The 27956-nt window shown below is 45.5% G+C and overlaps 1 protein-coding gene across 2 annotated transcripts in view; it reads left to right on the top strand.

Moving 5' to 3' along the window:
- The window catches only part of DNMBP (dynamin binding protein), a 938987-nt gene that overhangs the window by 468758 nt on the left and 442273 nt on the right, over positions 1-27956 (top strand). The window contains exon 4 of one of the 2 annotated variants that reach the window (XM_069611517.1): positions 22893-23015. In XM_069611517.1, the coding sequence (XP_069467618.1) occupies positions 22893-23015 (123 nt within the window). The remainder of the gene's footprint in view (positions 1-22892; positions 23016-27956) is intronic. The other variant, XM_069611518.1, reaches the window with a different exon arrangement.

Below are 27956 nucleotides of genomic sequence, written 5' to 3' on the forward strand. Positions count from 1 at the left end.
TCAAGAGTTTTACCTTGCGTATGGCTCAATCATATATTTTGTCCATCAGTTCACGGTCAGTGACTTATGGTTGAGGTCATTCAACATAAACCTGTCTGCCCTCCGTTCCAACAATGGTAATCCTATTTGATATAAAAGGAAATATACCTTTTATGCATTTGATAAGAATGGAAAGGCTTAACACTATGATTCAGTGTGTAATTAACCTCTGCTTAGTGCGGTCAGCCTTTACCAAGAGAATAAAACCATATTGAAACAGGTTTTCTTCCTCCACTAAACGGAAGGACCTGCCTTTAATCTTATTTAAGCTAAGTTTATCAGTGAAGGCCAAGAGACTAAAACATACATTCTACATTGATCCAGTCTTTTCTTTTAGTAACACGTTCTTGCAATGACTAAAGGAAAAGGCCACAAATATATTTCTAATTTGATTCGTTTGGTTAAATTGATCGCAAGAAAACAGGGTTTTGATCGCAAAAATTGATTAGCTTGGGGCTAAGCAAATGCTCATATTATTATTATATTCTAACAGTCCAAGGTAACAGGAGCTCAAAGCTTAATGTGCAGGCTAGTTGTTTTTCAAAATGTTCAGTGCGCGGGACATTTAAGGATGGCAACCGTGCTACTGAGTGTGGCAGTGCATGAGAAGACTTTGGCTCCTATGCAGAGGTTTGGAACGCGAGAGACACATAACGATGTGTGGCGGATAAGAGGAATCCATCGAGGCAGAAGGAAAAACTCAGTGCGTGAACAGGAATAACTGTGGAGATGCTTGGAGTAGCAAGAGAGTTCCTGGGTACTCAGGAGCTCGAAGAGGCAGCATTCTTCAGACCAGGACCTGAAGGGAAGCAGTCGTCTGACTTCAGAGCCACGAGGAAAGCCAGAAGCTTGTCTCCACGATTCAGAGTGGGAGCAGAGCCACCCTGCTGAAGCGCATGCAGGCCCGGAGATGCTGGAGAGAACGAGTGAGTCGACCCAAAGCCAGTGGGGACCCCGGGGTGTTCTGCCATCCACGACAATGACTATTTAAATGTAATGAGATTGCTAATACAGAAAATACAAGAATACTGTTTTAATGCAGAAAAGGCAAAGTGCAGATTCAAACCCCAATGAGATATGAATGTATGAGATGCAAGTGTGGGACAAAGCTTGTCGGTCGTAACTGATGCCTATTTTTTTATTTTAAAGCTTTGATAAAGCTCATCCTCTTTGTTGACCTCGACTTCCTTTTCATCCCTCCTGTGGAAAGAGGAGTAACTCTTGGATATCCTGGTGGAAAGGGTTATGGAAATTCTACTCCCCCCGGCGCCCATGACATTGTCATCAGAGTTTTAAGCCAACTTCCTAGGTGATGGCCAAGCCACCTTTCGCTCAGGCACAGCGGATGCGCATTTAATAGTGCAAGATCTTCTGGAGACCTTTGCACATAACATAGATAAAGCCATTCCTGTCATGTACTTGGTTTCGGATATGCTGAGGTTGGCTTGGTTGCGAGCTATGAAATTCTCCCAGGATGTGCAAGATAAGATCTTGACTTTCCATTCGAGGGTACAGAGCTTCTCCATAGCACCACAGATAAATAACTTAACAAAAAGGAGTCTTCCACCCTCGCTATCAAGTCCTTAGCAGATTTTTAATGAAATTACTGGAGAAGTCTTTTCAGATATTATCTGGCAATAGGCAGAACTTCTGAAATATCTGGATGTTTTCAACGTTTATGAGAGCGGAGGCAAACAACCTGTTTCCCCATTTCCCGTTCAAGGAACAAAGGACCTTTATTAAGAGTTTCTTCTGTGAGCCCTCCAACTCATTGACCCCAGTCATGAAAGTCAAAATGGTGTTTTCTTCTGAGTCCACCTGTCCCCCTCTGGCAGCAGGATTTTGTAATGGGCTGAGCATCCATTTCTTCTGATCCTGTCAGTTATCTCAAGGGGCTTCAGGCTAGCAATCCCTATGTCCCTCCTTCCTCTCCGCCTGTGTGCCACTGTTCTAAAAAAGAACCAGCAGGCCCGGGAACAGTGCTAGAACTGTCTCCCCTCAATATTTCTTTCACCTAGAAAGTTTCAAGATGACCACGCCTGATCAGATGTATTAAACTCTGACCCAGGGGGGACAGACTGTGTGCAGTACACCTTAAGGACGCTTATCTTCACATTTCCATTTTGCTTCCCCAAGGAAATGTGTTCAAGCTCTCGATGGCCGTGTCTCATTACCAATACAAAGTCTTGCCCTTCCTCCTCAATGCTGCTCCAAGGTGCCCGCCCGCCCGCCCCCCACAGCTCAGGGCAGCTGTGGGTGCTGTCCTTCAGATGAAGGCATTTGCATATATCAGTGGTTGGACGATTGTCTGCTCAGGGCTCCATCTGCAAAGGTGGCTTCTTCATCTCTCAAGGGGTTGATAGACCTCCTCTTTAAGCTGGGTTTCTTGGTCAGTCGGAAGAAACTCCAGCTTTCTCCCAGGCAATCTATAGACCTCCTCTTTAAGCTGGGCTTCTCGGGCAGTCGGAAGAAACCACAGCTTTCTCCCAGGCAGTTTATTAATTCACATGTTTAGTTTGGCATTCAGACAGAGTGACAACTCTGTTCTATCTGTCCAGAAGTCCTGTGTAATTGTGCTGGTTTCAGGGCTTCTGGGTTCAATGACCCCCTGGGTTCTGTTGGTTACCATCACTAGTTTAAGAATGAGGATTCAACAGCATCTGGCAAGCTCCTGTGGACCAGTTGCAAGGTTCCTTGTCAGCCTGGCTAAAGGTCCCTGCAGCAGGTCCCTCTTTGGTGGTCCAGGGAAGAGAATCTCGTAGGTGGTATGCCGTTCAGATCACACTGTGTAGTCCCCCTAAGAAGTGTGTTTGTAAATCTTGTAAATCACCCTGAGAGTGAGTGCATTGTGGGATACTTCCAGAGGTGCAGCCATCCTGGAACTGTTGGGATTAGACTATGAATTGGACGTCCTTGTCTCTTGGGCACTTTTAACTCGATTTAATATATTAATCCATCATGAAGGTCTTACCTCAGATTAATCCCAACTCCTACTTGTTTTCTTCCAGTCCCTCCCTGTATAGCACAAATAAAGGTGTTGCACTACTTTTGTATGTCGTTGGCACTGTTGTAGTCACCTCTTAGCCACTGACATTGAGAAAAGTCAATGCTGAAACATTTCTATCTACTAAGAACAGAACACAAAACAGTAAAGCAGTAGATTCCATAACAGCCTTCCCGATATTGTTCAATGAAGGAGCTCCATCATGATGCCTGTAATGCGTACCAAATTTAGAAGGATGATCCCATTTAGCAGCACAACAGATCTCAGGCTGGGCCATCCCCTCATCTTGTAACAGGAGGCAGCCACTCCTATTTTGGACAGATCCTGATTCACCCTTAGTAAAGCCACCCACTGTTTGTTTATTCAAAAAAACAATGGTGTTCTTTAAATATTTGAATAATCATAGACTGTTGTTTTGGCCTGTGTCCTGGGTCCAAGACTATAAGCAATAACGCAACTGCTGTCCAGTGTATATATAGTCAGGCTGCCTGACCCACATCCAAATGATGATCCAAAGAACCAGAACTCAGGGACCCAAAGGTGGGGAGGACGGGTTTCTGAAGACAAGTGGGCTGCAAACATGAACTTTGGGACAAAAGAAGGGGTAATAGTGGACCACCACACCCACCAGTAAAACTCTGGAGTGAACCAGAGGACATAAAAGAAGGATGCTTTGTAAAAGATGAGATGCATCAGGGTCACACTTCTCAGTGGCCTCAACTGGTCCTTTCACTCTCTAATTGCCACATGTTGTGTTTATTCCGGGATTACACTGCCAAGACCATCTTGAAGCTGTCTTGCAAGAACTCTAGAATCTGCAAAGGATCACAGAACTGCGGAAGCCAGGCCTTATCGAGGTACCAAGCAATGAGAGCAGCCCATTAGTGGTTTTATACCTTTACGGTTGCTGGCTGCCTGGACTGTTGAATATTTGAAGTCAGACATTCATTCTGGCACTAAACAATCCATTTCAGAGCCATGCTGATAGACAAGGTTTGAGAAGGGTTGTGTGGGGACTATCTGCAACTGCATAGGAGCATGGCAATTGGGAATAGCCAAGATGCAAGGCAAATTAAGCCTTCTCTAAACACTAGAGCAACCCACACCCCCCGTCCGTTTGATTTTGAAAAAGACCCTGTGAATTCCTGTGAATGCTGGAAAAAGAATATTGAAGCCCCTTGGGAATCCTTTGCCCTTCTTGGGTGGGTCTGTGCCTAGTGAACAGAAAAGAGGGAGGTGGGCATACCTCTTGAAAGCAGAGGTCTTGCCAAGTGCAGCAGAATCTTGCAGATCAGAGGGAAGACATTTCCTTTGAGAGAGAGGCAGGTGGCAGGGAAACACTGTCAGTTGTTTTAGTATGCAAATCTTAAGGAGGGGAGCAAGTTTCAATTCTGCTCATAGCTAATTTTCTGAGCCACATCCCTCTTTCTGTTTATGCATTATATTCCCACCGGATTGTCCTTCTTGACAAGGACCGACCACAGGGGCTTCAAGTAAGGTGTAATTGACCTGAGGGAAAAGAAGTTCAACAAGAACTCTTGCCAGCTTGATGTGCAGTTCCTGACTTCCGGTGACTAACAGTTCTAAACTGAAAGGGTCTTCGGTTTCACCCCACACATCATTGTTTGCATATTTCATTATGATTAGAGTAGGGGGATGAAGGAGCATGGGCACCCTTGAACAGATTCATGCCGTAAATCCACCAACCCAATGATATCTGAAGTGACGGGGGAACTGGGGTCCTGGTACCTTTATTCTACGACTCTGGCCTCGAGAGGGACACAAGACGATGTACCTGAGGCTTGAGGTGCAGACGGGCTTAGGGTACAGTGAAAACTGTGGAAACCTTCTTCCCCTTGCCTTGAAGCTAAGCATATAATCGGGCACAAGGGGACCTTTGGCATCTATAAAGAGCCATGTACGTGGCTGACGCATCAGAGCCCGGCGAGGCAGAAGGAACACTTCTCCTTTTCTGTACCAAAGATAGCTCTGATGAACTTTATAATGCATGATGGAATGAATTGAGATTTTCCCAGATTTAAGACCCACCCATTGAGGGAGCCTGAATCTAACTCTCCCTGAAAATCGATCTGGAGATACTCCCAAGAGTGGGCATGGACCAGCCAGTCGCCCATATATATGGGTGGAGGTGAATGCCCTCAGCACTTTGTAGACCCATCAAAGGAGACTTCACCTTTTTAAAAAGAAGAGAGGCAGTTTTGAGGCTCAAAGGATGGGCATGAAAGTGAAATGGGTGGTATGCCATTTCACCTAAAGGAGCCACTGGTGGTCGGAGGCAATAAGGATGTGGCAATGGACCTCTTCCAGAAAATGTGCTACTATGAAGTCATAGTAGCAAACTATGTCAGAGAGCAAGAATTCTCACCTGTGAGTGTTGTAGTCTTCAGAACTACATTACCCATAACCACCAGCTTCCAAATAGGAAGTCCAGGCGCTTCAGCGCCGGCGCTTCTGGGACGTGCCGTTCTTTGCCGGTCATCGCTGCAGCTTGCCGCCTCGTGCATCGCAGGCTGGCCTTTTTCTTGTCACACTTAGCATTCTTAAGAACACAGAGCCCGGAGGCAAGCTCCCTCTACCAGTAAGCTCACATTTTTGATTCTATAAGCATGCGACCCCTTGAGTTATTTGCAACCATGTGCCCAGATAAAATAATGTATGCAAACAGTGACAAAGTATCTAACATTGCCCCATTGCTAGTCTTGTCATTCTCATTGCTAAATACTCTCTTTATAAGCATGGAGTAGAAATTGCAGACCATGTGAATGAAAACAACCCTGACATTTTCGGCATAACCGAAACATGGCTTAACCCTGACCTTCCCACCAAAGCCATGCTCTGACGAGTACACCCTTTACAGGGCAGATCGTTTACAAGGCAGAGGAGGCGGAGTGGCACTTATGTGCAAGTCCAGCCTTAATTGCCACGTTTTACCACATATTTCACCTGATGGATGTGAATGAAAAAATGAAAACCTCCCTGCATACATTCCTCAACGTGCTCACCATATATCGACCCCCTAAGGACATGCCCCTTTTCGAAGAACAATTGATCGATCTAATGGCACACATCTGTAAAACTAAAAGCCCTCTTATCATCATGGGCGGCTTTAACTATTGGGCTAATGACCAACTGGATAAAGCGGGTCTCAGCCTACTAGACTCTATCAGCTCAATAGTACTAAAACAATGGATTAAAACTCCTACACAAAAAAGTGGACATAAACTTGATTGGCTCCTATCGCAAAATGTAGACATTTCCCAATTTACAGTAACACCATGTATCTGGTCATATCATGCTCTTATCCAGGTGAAAAACCTCCTGCCCAGTCCTCCACCGAAACTCATCTCCTACCCACACCTATGCAAATTAACACGTAACCTAAAAAACATAACTGCCCCCAAGTTCTCAACTCTGCTATTATCCAAACTGCAGCCTTTAGTCAACTTCGCGGACTCTTCCGCTCTAGTTGATCATTTGACTCTTGCTATCAAGCAAGTTGTGAACGAATTAGCCCCTTTGAAGATGAAAGTAATTAAAAACACCTGGTTCACTGAAGAAATTGTTGCCGCTAGACAATCCAAAAGCGCCGTAGAAAGAACTTGGAGGAAGAACCCCAACGCGAATACTTTATCCACCTACAAAAAATCCATACAAGAATTTAAAAAACTCATCACCAACGCTAAAACGACACACTATAACATAATAATCATTAACGCCCAATCTAATTTTGGTGAGCTGTTTAAGATTCTGGCAGAATTTCAAGACCAGACTCCACCATCTAACAACATAACAAAGGATTCAGAATGGTGCCAAGACATCTATGATGGCTTTCTGTCTAAAATCAATCCCCATGAGGAAAGAATTAAGAAATCCCTTAAAAACGTGGCCCAGTCGCTTACCACAAAATCTATAACACATCCCACCAATGCTCAGAGCATTATATCACAATTCTCCTTCTCTCATTACTCGCAAAAGGATGTGCTCAAAGTGATACAGGATTTAAAAGCCACCTCTTGCCCCGGAGAAGACTGCCCCACCAATATGTTCAAGGAATCGACAGATCTACTGGTCCCTTGGATTACTAAATTAATAAACTTATCTTTTAATGAAGGCACGGTACAGGTTGAACTTGTATCCGCCTGGATAACCCCCTTGTTGAGAAAAGAGAACTTAGATCCCACCAATAAAGACAATTGCCGACCAATAACTAATTTACCCATCATATTGAAGATTTTGGACAAACTTGCATACATCCAACTTCAGGCCCATGTCGAAGAGCACAACATCTTAGGCACTCGACAGTCAGGCTACAGGGCTCGTCACGGAACAGAAACCGCCATGTTCGACTTAAAGTCTACTCTAGCTGGCATAGCGGATAAAAATCGAGCTGCATTGTTGATGCTGCTCGACTTCTCCGCAGCCTTCGATCTTGTTGATCATAGCTTGCTAGTGACCATGCTCGGAGAGGTCGCAAATTGCTCCAGATTGGCCTCCAAATGGATAGCGTCCTTCTTGGGCCCTCGCATGGTAAGGGTCTGTGTGGTTAATAATCACTCCATCCCCATCTCTCAAACCTGCGGTGTTCCACAGGGCTCATGCCTGTCGCCACTGCTTTTCAATTTGTACATACGGCCACTACTGGATCTCCCAAATGAATTAGGTGTTCAAGATACAAACTACGCGGAGGACACTCAGATTGTCATCCAGCTGAGCGGTCACTATAAAAATGATGCTGAAACTATCAATACCATCTATAAAGGCATCCAGGACTGGGTGGCCTACAACTCCTTGGCCCTGAATAACAATAAAACAGAGCTCATGATAGTATCCTCTAAGAACACCGAAACAAGCTAGCCACAGACTATGCCAACTTCACTATCGCTGATAAAAACATTTGGCGTCGTTCTAGATGACGAACTATCCATGAAGTCCCACGTCTCCAGCATTCGATCTAGCTGTGGACTGATTAATAAGCAAATACACTATATTCGCCCATTCATAACAACTGAAAACTGTGCCCTTCTGTCCACCGCATTGATAAATTCTAGATTAGATTATTGTAACAGCCTACGATCGGCCACCACAGCTGCCAACATACAATCTTTGCAGGTGGCTCAGAATAATGCTGTGCCCGCCATCTTTAACCAATCGCGCCGCACTCACATTTCCACCTACAGAAAGAAGCTACATTGGCTTCCGGTAAAACACAGAATAACACAAAGTGTTAACAATGACACACAAGTGTGTGTCCTTAAGCAGTACCTTATGTTTGTCAGAACGCATCAAAGTCAAGGCAAGCGGCAGGAACCTTCATTCCTCTACTGCTACAGTACTTGCTTCCCCCATATTCAAAATTGCTAAATTTGGAGGTACCACTCTCGATTTCTCCTATGAAATGTACTTCCACCTGCAATACGCCAGGTTCAAAACGACCCTCTTTTTAAAAGAGGTATAAAGACTGCCATTTTTAACATAGAGTAATCTTATGACTTTTCCACATTTCCTCTGCTTCAGTCTTTTAATGCTTGTTTGTCTTGTTTTCGTTTTCTGTGCGCTCTGAGGCCCACGGGCATGCAGCGCGTAACAAGAATTAAATAAATAAATAAAATGCTGCAGGGAGCTGGAGGGATTTAAAACCATCTTAAAGGCGCTGTCTGTAGCGGACTAGTTCAAACTCTAAGGTTCTGAGGTGGAACTGTGCCCCCGAAGGCTTTTTGAGCAAAAGGTGAATTGAAAAGAAATCCCTCCCACCTTCCTTCATCACAATCCTTAGGATTGGAGTAGGAATAACCCTATCCCGGGAGGCATCTCTGAGAACTCCATCCTTTAGCCCGGGGTAACTATCTTCTAGACCAGAAATCTATAATAGAGGCCACTCAAATCCTAGAATGTCTGTAACCTGGCTCCTACCAACTCTACTCACTGGGAAACAGCAGGAGCCTGACAAGCGTGGCACTCACCACTGTTGGCGCTGTTGAGAGGGAGCAGCCACCACTTGGAACGAGAAGTACACCAAGTCTCCTGGCCACTGTTTACCAAGGAAGGGTGTTCGAGAAGACTGTGGAAGAATGATACCTAGGTCTCCTCTTTTTTATGATGGTTTATGACCATGATATCTATCAGATGAAGAGGTAGCAGGCACTACTTGATGCCTCTTATATTTGTTTCTTTCCACTCACCTCGAAATCGGTTGAGGTCCCTTCACTAGTAAAAACGAATAGAAAATCTCTGACATTTCATAACCGCTCCCCCATCAGCACCCATCGTTTCCTGATCCTGGGTGCATTGCTTTCTGGGAGGTTTGCTGAGGAGGCATCCACTTGTGCAGGACATCTATGCCTGTGCCTATGGAATCAGAATGTGACTATATGAGGGACCAGACAAAGTGTGTGCCTTTTTTAGCAGAGCGACTGACATCCCTTTTTCATTTTGGCTATTACATGTGCTTTAGGGTACAGCTAGGGAGAAATGTCATATGAGGAGGGACACAAAGCTTGTAGGTGTTGTTAAGCTATTTACCCACCAATTGACTGCCCATGGTCATGATAATCCATATGCCCATTCCCACCAACTTCCTGCCCCTCCTTGACAGCAGAGGGGACTTCATCTTCCCCGGTTCCATCTTAAATAATAGAACCAACAAAACGCCTTCTACAAAGATTTTTTTCAAGGGATAAACTAGTGCACTGTGCAATAAATCTGGTTTTCAAATCACCAAGTCACATAACAAAGCAACCTGACAAACTATAAGTGATGCCTTAATTGAAATGTATGTTCATAAAGCAAGTATGCATTACTTTGCCAGAAAAAAAGAAAAGGGTTGAGCCTGCCCACAATGTGGTACCGTGACGTGAAGGTTAGGCACAGATCTCAGTAACAGTAATTCAATCTGCTGACCTGCCTTTCCACATTTGTACCTTTGTCACATTTACCCTATTTTCCTTGCCCATCCCCTTAAAGTGTTCTTCCTTTGCGCCACATTCTAGATGCCCCTTTAGTATCTTTCAAACAATTAACTTTCAGATTTCCCTTCCCCTTTTGCACTATCCCTTAACTCAATACCCTTCCCTCGCACTCCCTTTACTTGCCCACAGTACTCAGTCACCAATTCCTTGTCACATACCCCCTTCCATTTCCCTGGCTCACATTTAGACAACAGACCACCTTGATTTGCTAATCGGCCTCCTCGACACATGAAGAGAATCTGTGGTCAAGATCTTGCTGGTAAATGTGGCTGTGGCGTCTGCTCTTTAATAATGCAGAGCAAAAGACTCAGATTGTGTTCCCAAGATGCACTTTCATGAAGGTCTGCTGCATACTTTAATGGAACCAGAGGGAACAGTGAGGAGAGTCTACCTGGGATCAGGTGACAGAGAATTAGTCAGATCGATATTAATTTGTGTTTTCAAGGAAGGAGGAGTGTCTTTCGGTATTTGTGTTTGTTTAGTTTGTGTGACTGTAGTTACGTGGTTGAGTCTTTTTGCAAATTGGTAAAGTATATGTGGAAGAATGCATCTATGTTCATGTGGCTATGTATATTTATGAAAATGTTGATTTGTACGCGTGTCTTTTGTTAGTCAGATAAGACAAAAAATGAAAAAACTTAAGGGGGGCATTTAGAGTTGGCTGGACATGGGTAAAATCAGTGGTATTTGGCAATAATTCTGATTTGGCCCAATCTTCGGATTTGGCCAAATAGCAGAGGCAATATTCCATGGGAATACCGAAGGCTATATTTTAAGCAGATTTTCTGTTGAAAACCTGCCTATTTTTACCTCCATGTAAGAGGTGGAGTTAAAAAAGGCAAACTTGACCCGATTGTTTGAAAAAAATGGCCCCTGTACATATGCAGGAACTTTCTTTCAATAGACCGAATTGTTGTTTTACAAAGGGCCATGGTAAGGTGGTGAAAAGGCAAGCATCTTGGATGCCCTTCCTCAACACTAATGCGTAAAAGGGTCAGAATAGACTATTATATGCTTAAAAATGTACATTAGTGATATAAACCACTTTTTTATGTTACCACCTGCATAGGTGATATTTCAAAAATACCTCCGGAGGTATTCCAAAAATACCATCTCTACAGGTTGTAAACTTTGAATTGGACAGATTTTCACAAATTCCATTGGTGGATTTGGTAACTTTCTCCAGGCGGTGTTTCATGAATAAATTCCAACTAACTCGGAATGCCCCCCCCCCCCCTTAGTTTGTAGTCTACTAAAAATGAATAGTTGAATATCACATCTTTCTGTGCGTATTTTTCAACTGTGCCCAATAGCCAGTACTACAAACAATCCAAGCCCCATATATTAATATCCATCAGTGCTATTCAGGGTGCTATTAAAGTCTTTTTGTAATGACCTCACCAGGTATAAAGAAATACACCAGAGGAAAGGGGAAGCATTCTTACAGAATATCATTTAGCACAAACTAAGATATGCACCTTTGCTTCCTTGGCAAGTAGGAGTCGTGATAAGCTGCTAATGATTGTAACAGACCAATGGTGTATAGCCTGCAGTGGTGCCAAAATTACTATGCAGGGTCATAGAATCATGTCATTTAAATATATGCATTGCTGGTGGGTGATATGAACATGCCCCAGTGCCTAGTTGCTCTCATTTACCCACTGTGGAGGGCAATGTTTGAGGACCACCAGGCACACCTTCAACACTGCTGAAAAGAAATCAAGACAAGTGTTTCACTCTATGTGAACAGGCTTGGGAGCATTCAGTTCCTTCAGGGTAGGCTAGATTCCGAAGCATTTCACGTTTTTACATTTTTAAGCTCTGGCCCAGGGAGTAACAGCCCAGCCTGTCTGGGGGGCAATTGCCACCTTGCCCCCTTCCCAGTCCGCCACTGCATAAATACGTACATATATACATGTGAGGGAAGGAATTGGTGGGCCCACCTTCCTATTGACTTATTTCTGGGCTAGGTAGGCAGATGAAAGTGTCAACTTGTTCATGCAAAAATAGTATAACAAAAGAATGTTTTGCGGAAGATATCTTGGCCTGAGTTTAATTGCTGTCCTGGGGCTGGTATCTGTTACCAAAACAATAGTGAACCATAACCAATACATCTTTCTTGCTTCACTAATATTTGTATATATTACATGAGCCCTTGTACAGAGTCCAGCCCATATATTAACCAACCATATTTGGTGGTGTTAGACACCGGACATTTTGGACATTACCATGGCTGGTATCCCAGGTTTTATTTTTGTTCATTTGATTAACACAACAAATTGAGCAGGTTTATTTAAAATAAAATCTTGTTTGCCTTTATATCTTAAATGTGTAAACCTTTATTCGTGAGGTAGGGTTGCACCAATCAACGCCCCCTGTTGTGCCAGCAGCATTATGGATTTGTCTGCAAAGCATAGAGTTTTTGAACAACCTTGCAAGGAAAATTTGGAAAAAAATGACTGCCGTTAAGAGTGATCAGAGAGGCCGCATTGAGAGGGATCATTCCATATTTCAGCATTCCCAAATGGTAACGGATCTTGAACTTTAGTGGCTTGTATAATCTGAGTACTCCCAATCCTGTGGTGTCAGTGTATATTGCCTAGAGTGATGTGCTATATTTGGTTACGTTTGGGTTACAAAGTGGGCAGTTGTATGTTTGCCGGCAAGCTGACAGATGGTCAAAAGTGTTCCACTGATACTATACTTTGAAACGGAGGACTCCATTTTTAATGCTTGCAAAAATCCTTCTTTTTCGAATGGATTGTGTTCTCCCACGTATTCCTTATCTTTCATATTTCCAATATCAAGCTTGCTGCTTCAGAAAAAATAATTCCCAGTAGAGGGCGCTGCGCTTTGACGCCTGTTGAGTCGATGTCCCTCGGAGGCCTCCAGCACGACGTTGACATCATCATGGATATAAGTAGCGTGCGCAGCGTTCGTCGCCCAGTTGCGTTTTTCTGCGCTTCATTAGCTTCAGGAACGCAACGCTCGGTTCTGTGAGAAAATCGAAATTCCTCGAGTTTTTCTGTGAAAATCTTCTAATCTTTTATATGAGATGGCCTCTTCATTGGTTCCATCTACGACCCGGTCAGGCTTAAAAAAATGCAGTGTCTGTGGGGCTAAGATATACATGACAGATCCACACATGGTCTGTCTATGGTGCCTTGGGGCAGAGCATCCTTGTTCAGAATGTGACATGTGAGTGTATGTCCATGACGGCGAAGGCCTTGAGGGACCACAGAGGGATGCTGGAGAGATGTAACCCTTAAAAGTCCATTATCCCTTCCAAGCGCACTTCCGATGAGTCAAGACCGTCGTCTCCTTGTCGCAAAAAACGCTCCCGGTCACGTTGTCAGAGCGGTTACACCATTCATCCGTTTTGAAATATAGTAAGAAAAGGCACTATAGATCGCCATCCACCTCATCCTTCAGTTCAACGGAGAGAGTTATGTCCTACCAAAAACAGCTCCCCGGCACAATGGGAAGAATTCCGCAAAAGTATGCCAAAGGTGTTCGATAACGCTGCCTTGCCCCCCCTCGAAGACACCTAGAGGCGATACCCCAGGAGAAAAGCCTGGCAAACATAAAAGCTGTGAGTTTTCAACCTCGGCAAAACATACTCCTCGAGAGCGTGAAAAACCCTTCAGTCGAGAAAAAGCCTCTGTGACGCACAACACGTAGTCACTATCGACTCATTATGTAGAAGCCGTCAAAGCCAAATGCTGCGTCATCAACACCATCGACAACTCAGTCGACGCAAAGGTCATCAACGCTGCGAGCGTCGACCCCCCCCTCTACGCTGTTCAGTGCATTACCCTGGCCAACTCCGTCGAAGATGTCGACATCACGGTCGATTTTGGCGATGATCTTGAAGCCTTTAATGGTTTAATCAAGGCCACTAACGTCTACGTCTACTATTTCTGCACCAATAGTGACATCAATAGCTCCTACTTCATTTGAAAAATCATATGTTCCTCAATCTCGTTTAGAGTTTTTCAAAACTCTATCCTCTATTCATGAGGAGGGTGAAACATCTGATGATGAAAGACCTTTTGGTCTGGAGTGTGGAAGACCTTCTATCCCAGAAGAACTGGCCTCAGAAGAGTCCAGAATGAAACATCTGCAGGACTCCCTGCATGATGCAAGTGGGATTGATACTTCCCCAGGGATTGACTTTGGTACGCCTCATCCAGGGGATCATGCAGAAGGCAATTACAGAATGCTCATGAATAGAGTGATGGAATATATGGGGCGGTCCAGGCCCCCTCCTCTATACGAGCAAGATTACCTAGCTGATATACTAGATAAGGGACCACGGGAGAACCCTATTTTCCCCTTTCATAAGGCTTTGCATAAAAAGGTGTCTACCAACTGGGAAACACCGGATGTGATCCCTGCACTCAGTAAAAGACTGACAGCTAAGTATAGGCCATCAACTGCAGATCCTCTATATCTGTCTAAACACCCAACTCCAGAGAGTTTGGTTGTACAAGCTGCAACTTCTTCTGGAAAGCAGAATACATATCGCACAATCCCGCAGGATTATGATGATAAAATGTTTGATGCCATGGCCAAGAAAGTTTTCTCGGCATGCAGAATGGCCTTAAAGTCTGCTAATGCCACATGCACGCTGGTGAGGTTTAGCCACACCCTTTGGCATTGTATTTCAATGGCGGCTGACCATATCCCCAAAGGGGAAGAAAGGGACTGTTTCTTGAACCTTATCAAGGATGGAAAGGACGATGTGTGAATCCCTCCAGACCGGTCTCGACTCTGTTGACAGCATCAGCAGAGCCATGGCGGCAAGTGCGACAATCCGCAGATTTGCGTGGTTGCGGAAGTCGGGATTTGCCCCAGTTGTACAGTCCAGGCTTCTGAATATGCCCTTTGACAGCACTCATCGATTTGGTAAGAAAACTGATGACAGTTTGAAGAAGTTGCAAACTTCCAAGGCGGCGGCCAAATCCCTTGGAGCTGCGATAAGACAAACTCCGAACCGCCCCACAGTTGCGCCCTGGAGGGGCCGGTCCTTTCGCTATTATTCCGCATTTGGAAAAGGTAGAGGACAGCCAGCTCAAAGAGGCCAGAGACGATTTCCCCGTGGTGGACGGGACAGAGGTACTAAAGCCGCAGCAGCAGGGACTACCTTACACTCAGCCTCTGCGTCAGCCACCTCAAAACCTCTCTGAGGTCTTATATCTCTTATATCACAAGACGGCAGTAGGAGGCAGGTTTACTCAACATCTGACAGAATGGCAGGCTATTACTTCAGATCCTTGGCCATTGTAGACAATTTCCCAGGGTTACTGCCTGCCTTTTCTACGCACACCTCAGAGTCATCCACCGGGAAACAACTCTTTGAAGTTTCTAGACCCGCTCCTTATGCAGGAGATTCTAGACCTGCTAGAGAAAGGTGCTATAGAAACGGTTCCTGTAGCGGAGAGGAACAAGCGTTGGTACTCCCCTTATTTTCTAATTACGAAAAAGGACGGAATAATGAGACCCATCTTCGATTTAGGAGAATTAAATAAATTCAGTTTGAAGGACATGTTCAAGATGGTTACCCTTTCTCAGATCCTTCAGGCCCTCCAGCTTCAGGATTGGTTGGTATCTCTGGACCTTCAGGATGCTTACTTTCATGTGCCAATCAATCACAAGCACAGAAAGTATCTGAGGTTTGCCATTGGCAACTCTCACTATCCGTTTCGGCTTCTGCCATTTGGGCTAACCTCCGCCCCAAGGGTTTTCACCAAGCTAATGGCAGTTGTGGCAGCGGGTCTCAGGAGAGGGGGGGATTGACGTCTACCCTTACCTGGACGATTGGTTGATCAGGGCCAGTTCTCCAGAACAAGCCCTGGAACATCTAAACCATACCTGTCACTCCCTCCACAGGCTGAGCTTCTCCCTCAACTTCAAGAGATCCCACAGGATACCATCAAAAAGACTGCAATTTATCAGAGCAGTCCTGGATGCATCACCCGGGAAGAGCCTCGCCACCAGAGGTGAGGGCTCAAGACATTCTACAGATGGTGACAAGATTCCAAAATGCCCAACATCTCCCAGCCTTCGACTTTCTGAGATTGCTCGGCCTGATGGCATCCTACATTTTGCTTGTGCCACAGGCTCGCCTGAGAATGAGATCTCTTCAATGGCCTCTCATGACCCAGTGGTCACAGTTCTCGGGAAGGATGTCCGATCTTTTACAAATCCCAAACAGAGTCTCACTGGACCTTCAGTGGTGGGCCTGTCGGGCAAACATCTTGAAAGGAGAGCCTTTTTGGCAACCATGGCCGGAGATAACAGTAGTGACGGACACCTCACTCATGGGGTGGGGAGCCCATACAAACGATTTGACCATCAGCGGTCGTTGGTCTCCACCGGAGTCCGAACTACATAGCACCCTTTTAGAACTGAGGGCAATCAGACTAGCGCTTAAGGCCTTTCTGCCCTCTGTACGGGGAAAGAATGTCCTGATAATGACGGACAACACAGTTGCCATGTACTACCTCAACAAAAGAGGAGATGTAGGGTCACTATCACTGTGCAGAGAGGCAATGCAGTTCAGGTTTTGGGCAATACAAGAATGAATCTCTCTGTCGGCAGTTAACCTAGCCGGAGAGAAGAACACGGCGGCGGTTTTTCTGAGCAGGCAGAGCATAGTTTCCCATGAACTCCTCAAGTGGACCTATTTCATGACCAGTGTCAACAGGAAGTGGCAACTATTCTGCTCAAGGGAATTTCCCCCGAGAGGAGCTCTAGGAGATGCGTTTGTGATGGACTGGGAATTTCCACTCCTGTACGCGTTTCCTCCAGTCCCCGTCATTCCTCACGTAATAAGGAGGTTCAGGAAATCCATGATCCTAATTGTCCCAGATTGGGCCAGGTGAACGTGGTACCCGGACCTTTTACACATGTTCATCTGTCCTCTGATTCGTCTTCCACAAAGAGAGTATCTTCTCTCGCGAGTGGAAGGTCAGGTTCTCCATCCGGATATCAGGACTCTCAGCCTTCACGCATGGTTTCTGAGTGGCTGAGATACAAAGATTGTGACCTCACGGACGATGTAATGGAGGTTTTGCTTTTGGCCAGAAGGCCAGCAACCAAATCCTTATACCGCTGCTCCTGGAACAAGTTCTGCAGCTGGTGTAGAGATAAGAATGTTGACCCTTTCACATGGAATACACCAATGGTGTTATCCTTCCTTTTGCACTTAGCAAATATGGGACTCCAGATTGGCACAATAAAAGGTTACCTAGCAACGCTGTCCATCTTCAAGCGCACTGCTGAGGAACCCTCTTACTTCAAAATACCCTTGGTAATTCAATGTTTGAAGGGGTTAACTAATGTTTACCTCCCAGTTCCTTTTCAAGTTCCCTTGTGGGACTTAAATTTCGTCTTAAAATTTCTAATGGGTACCCCTTTTGAACCCCTTCATTCGTGTCCATTAATACTTCTTGCCCTCAAAACTGTCTTTTTGGTGGCAATAACATCTGCACAAAGGGTGAGTGAGCTGCAGGCTGTATCTTGCAAGCCTCCTCACACTGTCTTTTACAGGGACAAGGTGGTTTTACAAGTCAAACCTTACTTCCTCCCCAAGGTTGTTTTGGAATTTCATATCACCCAAAAAAATAACCTTGCCTTCATTTTACCCTCCTCCTCCTCAAAAGAGAAAAGGAAAGAGGAAGAAAGGCAGCACAGACCTGATCCAAGGCGTGCCTTGAGTTTCTATATTAGCAGACTGGAAAAATTAAGGCAAACTGACCCAATTATTTGTCGGTTACACAGGTCATAAGATGGGCCTCGCCATCACCAAACAAACCATTTCTAGATGGATTATTTTAACTATCGTAGAATGTTACAAGCTGGCCGGTTAAGGCCCTCCAGAGCACTTCAGGGCTCATTCAACCAGGGGTATCGCAGCTTTGTCAGCTCTTCAAAGGGGAATTCCATTAAAAGACATCTGCGCAGCTGCCACATGGTCGTCTGCACACACCTTTACAAAATTGTATAGTTTGGATTCTTCCAATACCCAAGAGCCTACATTTGGGACGGCTGTATTGCATTCTGTGCATCTTTAAAAGAAATTACATTTTTACTCCCTCATCCTGTATACATTACTGCTTTGGGAGTCTATCAAAGATCTTGAATACGTGGGAGGACACAATCCATTCGCAGAACAAGTTACTTACCCATGGTAATCATGGACGTCATTTCACCAAAATGCCAGGGGTAGCGGAAGTGACATCACACGACCCTTGACCCCTGACAACATCACAGGAAGTGATGTTATTTGACCCTGCCCTGAAGTTATATCGCGGTTAGCGATGGAACACAACATTTCACCCGTTGACAAAACAGGAAGTGGCATCACATAGCATTTTACACTACGAAAAATATAGTTACGGTATCACTGTTATGTACATTTCATACAAGAATGGATCGCCATATGTATCATTAAGATCAGGGTGTGTAGGCCCATATTACCAAATGACTGTGTATGCAAGCAGACGTCCATGATCAAATGATGTGTTATTATATAGCACTTACGCTTAAGCGCTTTATATAGACAAAATATACACCCAATATCACCCAACATCTGTTGGTACTCATTTATCGACCTCAGAAGGATGAAAGGCTGAGTGAGGCGTTTAAGAACAGACTAAATCAGTGACTCACCCCCTGAAGTGTGACTGAAATAAACATTTAATGAGCCTAGCAAATATTGTATAGAATTCCAGAAAGACACATTATTTGGTATTCCTATTCTTTCTTATTAAGGGTCAGTGCTGAAAGTGTTGGACTTGTGGCACTCCTGTTCTTATTTTTCTTATTTCTTTTTTAAGGGGTCTGAACAAGAAAGCCAGCCACCCCAGAAGTAAAGAGCCACAGGCCAGGAGCTTGCATTACAAAAAAGAAAATTGTAATTTTGTATTTTTTAATTTTTTTTTAGGAGTCGTATGGGAGACCACAGAGGTCGCAAGGGAGACCCCAGAGGTCGCAGTTGCAACCTCTGGCGACCTCTAAATGACGTCCCTGATGGTAATATTCTTTTGATTGGATGTTCCTCCCATGTATTCCTTATCGCCCCTCCCATCCTTCCCTGCAGTAAAACTTCCCTTGTGGTTACAGTCTGTGCTCCCTCAAGGGTAATAACCGTCTCATCCTGGACAGTGCATGACACTTCAAAACAGAACTGAACAAAGGACGCTGCACGGACTACTTAAATCCATGATGACGTCGCGACAGAGGCCTCCGATGGACATCGACTCGACAGGTGTCGACGCGCAGCGCCCTCTACTTGGAATTTATTTTCCCAATGCAGCAAGCTGGTTATTGGAAAGATCAAAGATAAGGAATACGTGGGAGGAGCATCCAGTCGAAAGGCAGATGATACCCAATGTGTGGTTCTCTTAACTGGCTCCCATGAATAGGATGAGCTTGAAGTTAAGAGTCTTTAGCCTGATTGAAAACTGGATGCTGAATAATTATCTGGCTCTAAATAGGGCTATGACTGAGCTAATGATTGTCGGCTCCCCACATGCTATGAAGGCTCTAAATCATGCCTACAGCTCTTTCAAGCTAGGGGATGATATTATAAGCCCACTTCCAAAAACCAAAATATTGGGAGTCATCCTCGATCAGTCTCTCAATATGAAAGTGCATGTGACTTCGGTTGTGTCTTCCTCAGTTTATTATGTTAAACTATTGTCACACCTGAGGTCTCTCATCACAGAAAAGCACAGAAACCATTGTGAGAGCGATTATAGGGGCCAAGCTGGACAATTGTTGTAGCCTACTGTTGGGTACCGTCAAGTTGGCCCTACAGAAACTACAACTGGTTCAGAACTGGGCTGTGAGAGTTGTAGTGGGGCTATCAAAGCGCAAACATGTTTCAGAAGCCAGGCGAGCGCTTCACTGGCTTCCAGTAGAGTCTAGAATTAAATTCAGAACCTTGGATATAACCTTTAAGTGCAGAATGCAAATGATGGCTTTTGTATTCACAATTCTGGCAAAGGAAGTCCATGCTTAACAATTTGCATGATAAACTTGGATAAACATTCTTCATGGTTTTCAAGGGCAAGTCAGTCCTGGGTGATATGGTAGGTGGAACTGGAGAAGACGTTTTCATAAATTTAACAAGGTAGATCCGAGTTCTTGGGAAAAGGTTTTTACTACCCTTCATCAGAGACGTAACAATAGGCCATGAGGGTATTAGATATGGGAGGGTTATCTTCAAGGGAAAATGAGGGATACTGGGTCTCATCCGATTAAGCCATGGCATCTCCCCAGAGGTTGTCACCCACGTGTGATCCTTTCTCATATAGCTTCACCCAGGGTCAAGATCAGGTAGAGGCTGCTATCCCCTGGCCACATGGGAGGAGGTCACCGTCGGGAAAACAGTGATGATTCCCAATTTATCACACTGGGCAATTAAGTCTAATTTCAGAGGCTAATTTTAACTAAGACAGAGATGGTTGCAACATATGGTTAAAGAGCTAACACCCATTAATAAAGAAGATAATAAGACTTAAACTTGCGTTTAAGCAGGGAAAAGATATACAGATTACCCAGGCCAATTGAGTTAAATGGAAAGGGGCCAAACTAATGTAGGATCCAGATGTGATAATCAAGTGTGATGCATGCTGGGAAACAGTCTTGCAATAAACCTTGAAATGTTGTTACTGAAATGAAGACGTACTAAGTGTCAAATGTGATCATTAAAAATGGTGCATGCTGGGCAAAAATTATCTTTCAAGTCATTGAATCGTTAAACCAATCCTTCCAAAGACTTTGGGTCAAGTGTGATATCTTGCATTAATGCATACAGTGAAACAAAGACCGATCCAAGACAAGTAATTGAATCGTTGTTGTAGCCATGTCTTATCAGATACCAAGTGCCAGATGCTACGAACAAGACATACATGTTTGGACACAACCCTGTACCTAGTATCCAGATGCACTGTTGTTAAAATCCAGTCTTACCAAAGATTCAGAATCCAGTGTGAAAATCAAATGCATGTACGTTGGCAAGTGAAATCCTTATTGCAGAGGAAAATACATTCTAAATGCAAACTAAACCTAACCAAAGGTTATATCTAATAATCAATAAACTCAACTCTAATGAATGCTGGGAACAGAAATCCTGTTAAGGAATCGAGAGACATCATTGTTAAAGTTGAATTCTTATCAAAGAGCAGAAGTGATAGTTTTACACTCGATTACCATTCTTGTAAGAATAACAAACTGCCAAAGGAAATGAAACGTTTCAGACTAGGACTGGGAATCTCCGTGAAGCTGAAGAGATCTTTAGGGGCTGTCCGGGCAGACTAAACCCAAAGAGGCTGAGATTGAGAAATATATAATCTTGCCAAACATGGAGTACTCGTGCACTAGCAACGAATTGAACCCGGGAAGGCTGAGGGTTCCTTTTGATCCCTAGGAGAACCACCAAGGAAGTGATACAGAAGAGACTACCTCTTGTGATTAACAAAATTACTGTCATTTTATAAAATGTATTGAGTGCCGATGTGGTGATTGGCAGGAGAATTGCCAGAATACCCTGATGTCTAGTGGCAGGATTGCAAACTGCTTCTCGTGGCTGTTATGTGTCATTTTAAAGTCTTTCAGTTGTGCATACTTGGCACCTTTATCCTTTCCTTGCATGGTTGTGCAAACTCCAGAGTTCACTTTTTTCCCTGATGGGTACTGAATGGCACCTGCTTCTCTAGCAGTAATAGGTTCCTGTTACCACGGGTCCTTAGACTTCACTGATGTTTTTCTTTTCCTAAAGCGGATTGGTTTTCCTCCTTCCTCACTTCTTCCAGTCGTCTCTGGCATTATATGCTGCAACATTTTGGTTTACGAAATGTGAGACTTGTGCCGGAAGGTTTGCAATAGTAAACCCTTACAAATACTGTTGCCTGATGTACAATAGCCATTCTGTTAATTCCAGTCAATTTAACAGGGCTTTCAAAATCTACTCGCCCACTCACATAGCCGAAGAGATTTCATGAAGGTTGGGTAGCCTTGCTGCAGAGTATCGGAACTTTTGTTTGACATGTTTGCAGTAAGTGACAAATATGTTTCACTGTGCATGGCTGGCCCCTGCGTGGCCACATTTTGTCAAAAATGAAGTGTGCTTAGGGTGACGTGGTCCATTTTACAGCAAGCACTGGTCAATTTCCTTGGCACCCATCACAAATGCATTTCTTAGGTAGGGTATGTAATTTAAGGAACTCTATGTGCAGGTCCAGTGATTTTTAAACCTCTGTAAGTCCTGATTTCGGTCAGACCTGTAACGTTCCTTCAGTAAACAAAAGTCCAAGACCTCTTCTGCCCCCGTGCTCTTGCCCAAGCCAAAAACATCCTAGTCACTCCACAGTGGGCTGCATGTTTTCCGATTCGCCACCCACTCAAGGTTGTTCTAAATACAAACGCGAACCAACATTATCAGCTGAAACAAAGAGGGGCTACAGTCTAGAGATGAACAGCAGTGTCATGGTTGTCACACAGCATTCTGTGGCAAGTTGTTTTAGTCATCAGACTTCTTAATTTGGTAATATTGCATTTCAACGGGTGAGTTGTTTTATCCATCTTTCATGTTTGTATGTTTTATGGTAGCTGTGCCAGGCTGTGAAGCGGTATCGGCATTTTAGCCTTGGTAGTAATGTGATGTTGCTCCTGTCATTATAGTTATGAAAGGACATTAAAACAGACGTGATCAATGCCTGACCTGTCTAAATGCCACCAGTGTAACCCAATGATGGACCATGCTGTGTCCTTTGGCTCGTTACCTGAAAGGGTTTGCGTGCACCACACTGTTCGCTGTTTTTGCTCCTGTTAACTCTAATGTTTATCTCTAGGGCAGTTTCCAAGCAGTTTTGTGGAGAAGTTGACGGTGCCCAATGTGCAGCTTGGAGAGAAGCTCTTGGTCTGCATTAGTGAGTTTACATCTCATGAGCCCGGAGGACTGTCGCTCCAACCAGGTATGCAGTGATCTATCACTATCCACTGGCCACTGGTTCTTGCTTTCTAACACGTCATGAATGAAAAGAAAGAACCAGTTTTTAATTTAGCGGAGAGACTGCCAAAAGAATACTAATGTGAGCTTTCTCCATTTGTGTAGATAGGGAACTTTAGCTTGCTGTTTCCTTTCTGTTGAACATTCCTCCAGTCAGGTTTTTTTTTCTGATCATGACATTTTAACATTAATTGCGGTGATGGGAGGCCGACCAGGCTGATAGGATTCCGTCAGCCGGAGGCTTGGTAGGCCCCAGCTGAAGCTTGGGCTCGTGGCTGATACCGGTAAGGTCACGTTCAGGCCATTAGCATGTTGGGGTTCCCTCTGGGGTGCTAAATTACTTTTCTTGTTTTTTTTTTCTTTTTTCTTAAAAAGAGAAATGGGTCTGTGCCAACAGTGTGAGCCTGATTTCCTTTACACAATTTAAAAACAAGGTGGCTGCTGTGTAATGAAGAATAGGGCATACTTCCTATTTATCTGTGAATAGCGGGCAACTTGAGAGTCCTTACCTTGGTGGCGAGAGATAGAGGTGGGCGAGTCTGGCGAGGCCTGGGCTGGCCCGGAATCAAATAGGGGCTTCAGCCCGACACTCGTTTTGGGCTGGTACCCCCAGACGCCACAGGCCTGCCACGGGCACCACCATGGCTGCCCAGTATATGAAACTGTGCACACAATCGTCGATAAAGAAGGGGGGAAAGCAGCGTAGCATGTGGTGCATGCTAAAGGACTGCCCACACACCACCCTCCAATCCATGACCTCATATCCTGCCCCCAGACATCATGATTGGCTGGGCGGCAGAACAGGGAGTAACTCGGTGCAGGAGACAGGCGTGCAGCAGGCCAGCAGCTGCGGATTAAGGTAGGCCCCACTCCCCGCCCTATTTTCCTTTTTTGGGCAAAATGGGAACAAATTCCGAAATATGAAAAAATAAGCGCGGCCCTGGTGCCTTATTGGCACCCGAGCTGTCATCACACCCTGTTTTTTTTTTTTTTTTTTCTCCATATTTCTGCATTTCTTTACATTTTAGCCGCGCAGCGTGGGCAAAATGGAAAGAAATGCCCAAATATGAAAGAAAAAAATCTGGCCCTGATGCCGGTTCGGGTGCCGAGAGGGCACCAGGGGTGTGTTTATTTTTTAATTATTTTTGTGGGGGAGAAGGATGTGATGGGCTCGACCGGTGGTGAGCTCCTAGAGCACAGCCTGACCCCCAGGCTCGGCTCGGCTCTGGCTCGGCCATACCCATGAAATCCCTGGCTCCCCCAGTACGTCGAGTGTGTGCGGGGTGAAGTAAATGGGCTGGACGGCAATGAAAATGTGGGAGGAAAAGGTGCAGGGGACAAAAGCAGAGGACAGCAGGCGAGAGAAAACATAATAATGGTGGACTGGGGAGAGGCGCCGGCAGTCCAGGGTGGAACCTGTGCTTATACTGTCTGATCCAGCCTGCTCTCCAAACAGGAGTGCCGTGAACCTCTCCACAGGGTGTCCTAAAGCAGTACTGAGGATGATCCGATTGGGAGACTACTCTCCACATTTAAGCATTCATCCTATCCGGTTTCGTCAGATACTGATTTGGCCTATCAGCCACAGCCTTATTGGACAAAAACTTGTCGCACATTACCTAATGCCACCTAATGGCCCCCTTCCAATCTCAGACCCAGGCCCGAAAAATATCTAACACAATTGTGGGGTATTGAGGCACCCGTCTGCATACGAAAATGACAAGTGCGTTCTTGCTTTTTACCATTTGCCAATATATAGGAAACCCATAAAAAGTTTGAAATTCATTATAAATACTAAATGACTTTAAAGTGGAGGTGAAGCATATTGGGATCCTTCATAGAGCTGCTATACATACATTACTTTTAAAGAATACACCAAATTCATCATGGGACTTATTGTAAACTAACTTCTGATGTCGGATAAGGGTGAAAATCCCACGGTGTAGCCTTTGATCTATCCTGTGAACACTCAGGCCTGGCGACCGTGCACCTCCAGGGTCGCTAAATGATTTTCATTTAATGGGCCGTGGCCTGGAGAGAAATGTGAACTTGAGCCCCGGTGTATGCTGCTTGACCAGGATCTGTGACACCTGGAAAAAGCTTACGAACAAATGGGGGTTGTTAGGAGCTAAGCAAAGGAGCTCTTGTTAGCAGTTGCTGAGGGAAAGAGCCAGCTTGGTCTGAGGACTAAGTTGCTTTTAGTAAACAAAGCTCAGTGGTTGGGGGAAGTAATGTTGGACCAGGTGCACACATGTGGGGCCAGAAACTTCCTTAAGCAGTGTCAGCAACGAGCCTTACCTTTACCTCGGATTTCCTTCACAATTGAGGTACGAAGGGGAACGCCTGTTTGCTTCCTGACACCACTGTAAGAATGGCCTCCTCGTGTGAGGCCTTCCACACCGTGAGCACCCCGGACCACACAGATGATGCTGAGGACACTGCTTCCTGCCCGGGCTCCATGCGTGCTCTGCCGAGCACACGTGACGTGCCCCATTTATTGTATGGCACACGCGACAGAGTTACCTCACTCCGCCGCGTGTCTCTCTTAACAGGACACCACACTCTTCCTTTTTCATAAAAACAAACATAATAACGAGGCCATTACACCAACAGGCCATTAAAACACAGCAAATAAACAGGCCTACCCTCAGCTGTTTGATTCATGTGTCCATCAAATAGTCCTTCAGGCGAACAGGTCTCCCCCCTCCCTACTCGTTGGGGATATCGCCATCCCTCCTCCCAGCTCGGCCTGTCCTTGCCTACATCCCCTTGGGTCAGGGGAACCTAAGAACAGTCAGACCCTCCACCTTCGTCAGACTCTTCTGCACGCTCTCTTCGGGGGTGGGGGGGACCTCATGCTGGGTACCTTCTCCCAGCTCCTTGAAGAAACTTGCATTTCGTGTTACCCTGGCACTCCCGTCCGATGCAGTCACCATTGACCCCTTAATTGCTATCACGTCCATGAAATGCGGTTCATATGGCAGAGGCAGTTTCCCTTGGGGGTGCCCGTTTCTTACAATAACATCCCCCACGGGCCAACAGGTATGGTCGGAGCCCTCGTCTAGAGTTCTAGCCTTCATTTCTGGACCTTCTCTCATCCTCCACTCAGTCGTCACTCCTCCACTGGTTCCCGGTCCCCAGTAGAAGGCCTCTCTGACATCTCTTAAACATTGTTTCCGCTGGAGCCACCCCCGTAGAACAGTGGGGGGGGGTCGCCCAATATTCCTTCAGGAATTGATAGAGGGCCCTTTTGAAACACTGTCTTTCACCAGGAGCGATCTGGAACACCTTGTTAAGGGTCTTCATGAACGGTTCTGCCTCCACATTGGCTCTCGGCCAGACCAGAGTCATTTTCTGATGGTGTATTCCACACTCCCTCACGAGTTGGCTGAAGCTTTAACCTTGGAATGGTGGTCCATTGTCAGAGCACAACACCTGGGGGAGACCATGAGTTGCAGATATCTTTTCTAATGCCATCGCCACATTGTCAAGTGACAATGACTTCAGAAATTCCAGCTCCAGATACCTTGACTTCTAGTCTACCACCACCAGAAAGTGAATGTCTCTCCCAGCAGACCCAACATCTGCGTGCACCGCCTCCCATGGTTGCGTTCATCGAGGCATGGACTCTATATTCTCAGTATTCTGTACTGGGGCCGCTGCCGGGCAACACACACAGCCCACCATAATCTCTTCAACTTTCCTCTACAGGTCAGGAAACCACACGTTTAGGTTAAGGTGGGCTTTGGTCTTGGCCATTCCTTGGTTTCCATGGTTCGCCAGCTCAATCACCTGCTGAACCTTGCTTGCAGGTATGACAAGCTTGTCTCCCCTGAGTAGGCGAATGTCAGTTTGTCTTTAGAATGCGGTCCAGGCCTCTTGAGTCCTCTTACACAGGCCCTCCAAGATCGTCTTCCATTCCCCTTTCTGCAATGCCACTCTGAGAAGTAGGAAACAATCATTGTCCTCTGATGCCTTCTCCAGCTCCTGAAAGGGCATTGAGTTCGAAGTAGCGGACTCAACAATCATTTTCACATGCTCATCAGCCTCCTCCACATTGGTCTCTCCATCCACCTCCTTGTCCTGGTGGTGTCGTGAGAAATGGTCAGCTGCATTGTTTGCACAGGGTTGTTACACCAACGACACACCTTACTCCAACAGCGCCAGCATCCACCACTCTATCCGGGCTGGTGGTTTAGATGATGAGACCCCCATGATAGGCAGCAGGGGCTTATGATCCATCACAGGTCTGCCCAGCATGTACAGCCGAAAAAGCTTGCACCGCCACAGCACAGACCGCACGTTCAATTTGGGAATACCCCTGCTCCGTCTCAGACAGGGCACGGCTGGCAAACGCAATGGGCCTTACCTCGTCCTTGGTGTCCATCTGCATCAGGAGCTCTCCAAGGCAAAACAGACTGGCATCTACCACCACCTCTGATGGGAGAGAGGGATCGAAGAACACGATTGTGTCTTCAGCTTCGAGGGCCATCTTCACATCCTCAAACGCTGCTTGCTCAAGGAGGCCCCACTGCCAGCTAGCATCTTTTCTCGTGAGGCTCCTCAGGGGATCCGATCGGGTGGCAAGGTTCCTTATAAAACGCCCACAGTACATAACCATCCCCAGAAAACTGTGCACCTCTGTCACATTCTCCGGGGGTCTGACCTCCATGATATCCTTAACCTTACGGGGATCAGGCAACACACTGCCTTCCTTGAACACAAAGAATTCAATGCTAGTCTTAAGAAACTCACACTTCTCTGTGTGAAGCGTTAGACCCAGTGCCTGGATGCGTTGAAGTGTCTTGACCAAATGTGCCATGTGCTCCACCTCCAACCTTGCAAACACTAGGATGTCGTCACTGATGTTCTGGACGCTCTCCAGGTCCGCTAGGGCACCCCTGAT

Source organism: Ambystoma mexicanum, chromosome 8, assembly GCF_040938575.1.
Source record: "Ambystoma mexicanum isolate Mex_15411 chromosome 8, UKY_AmexF1_1, whole genome shotgun sequence".
NCBI lineage: Eukaryota > Metazoa > Chordata > Amphibia > Caudata > Ambystomatidae > Ambystoma > Ambystoma mexicanum.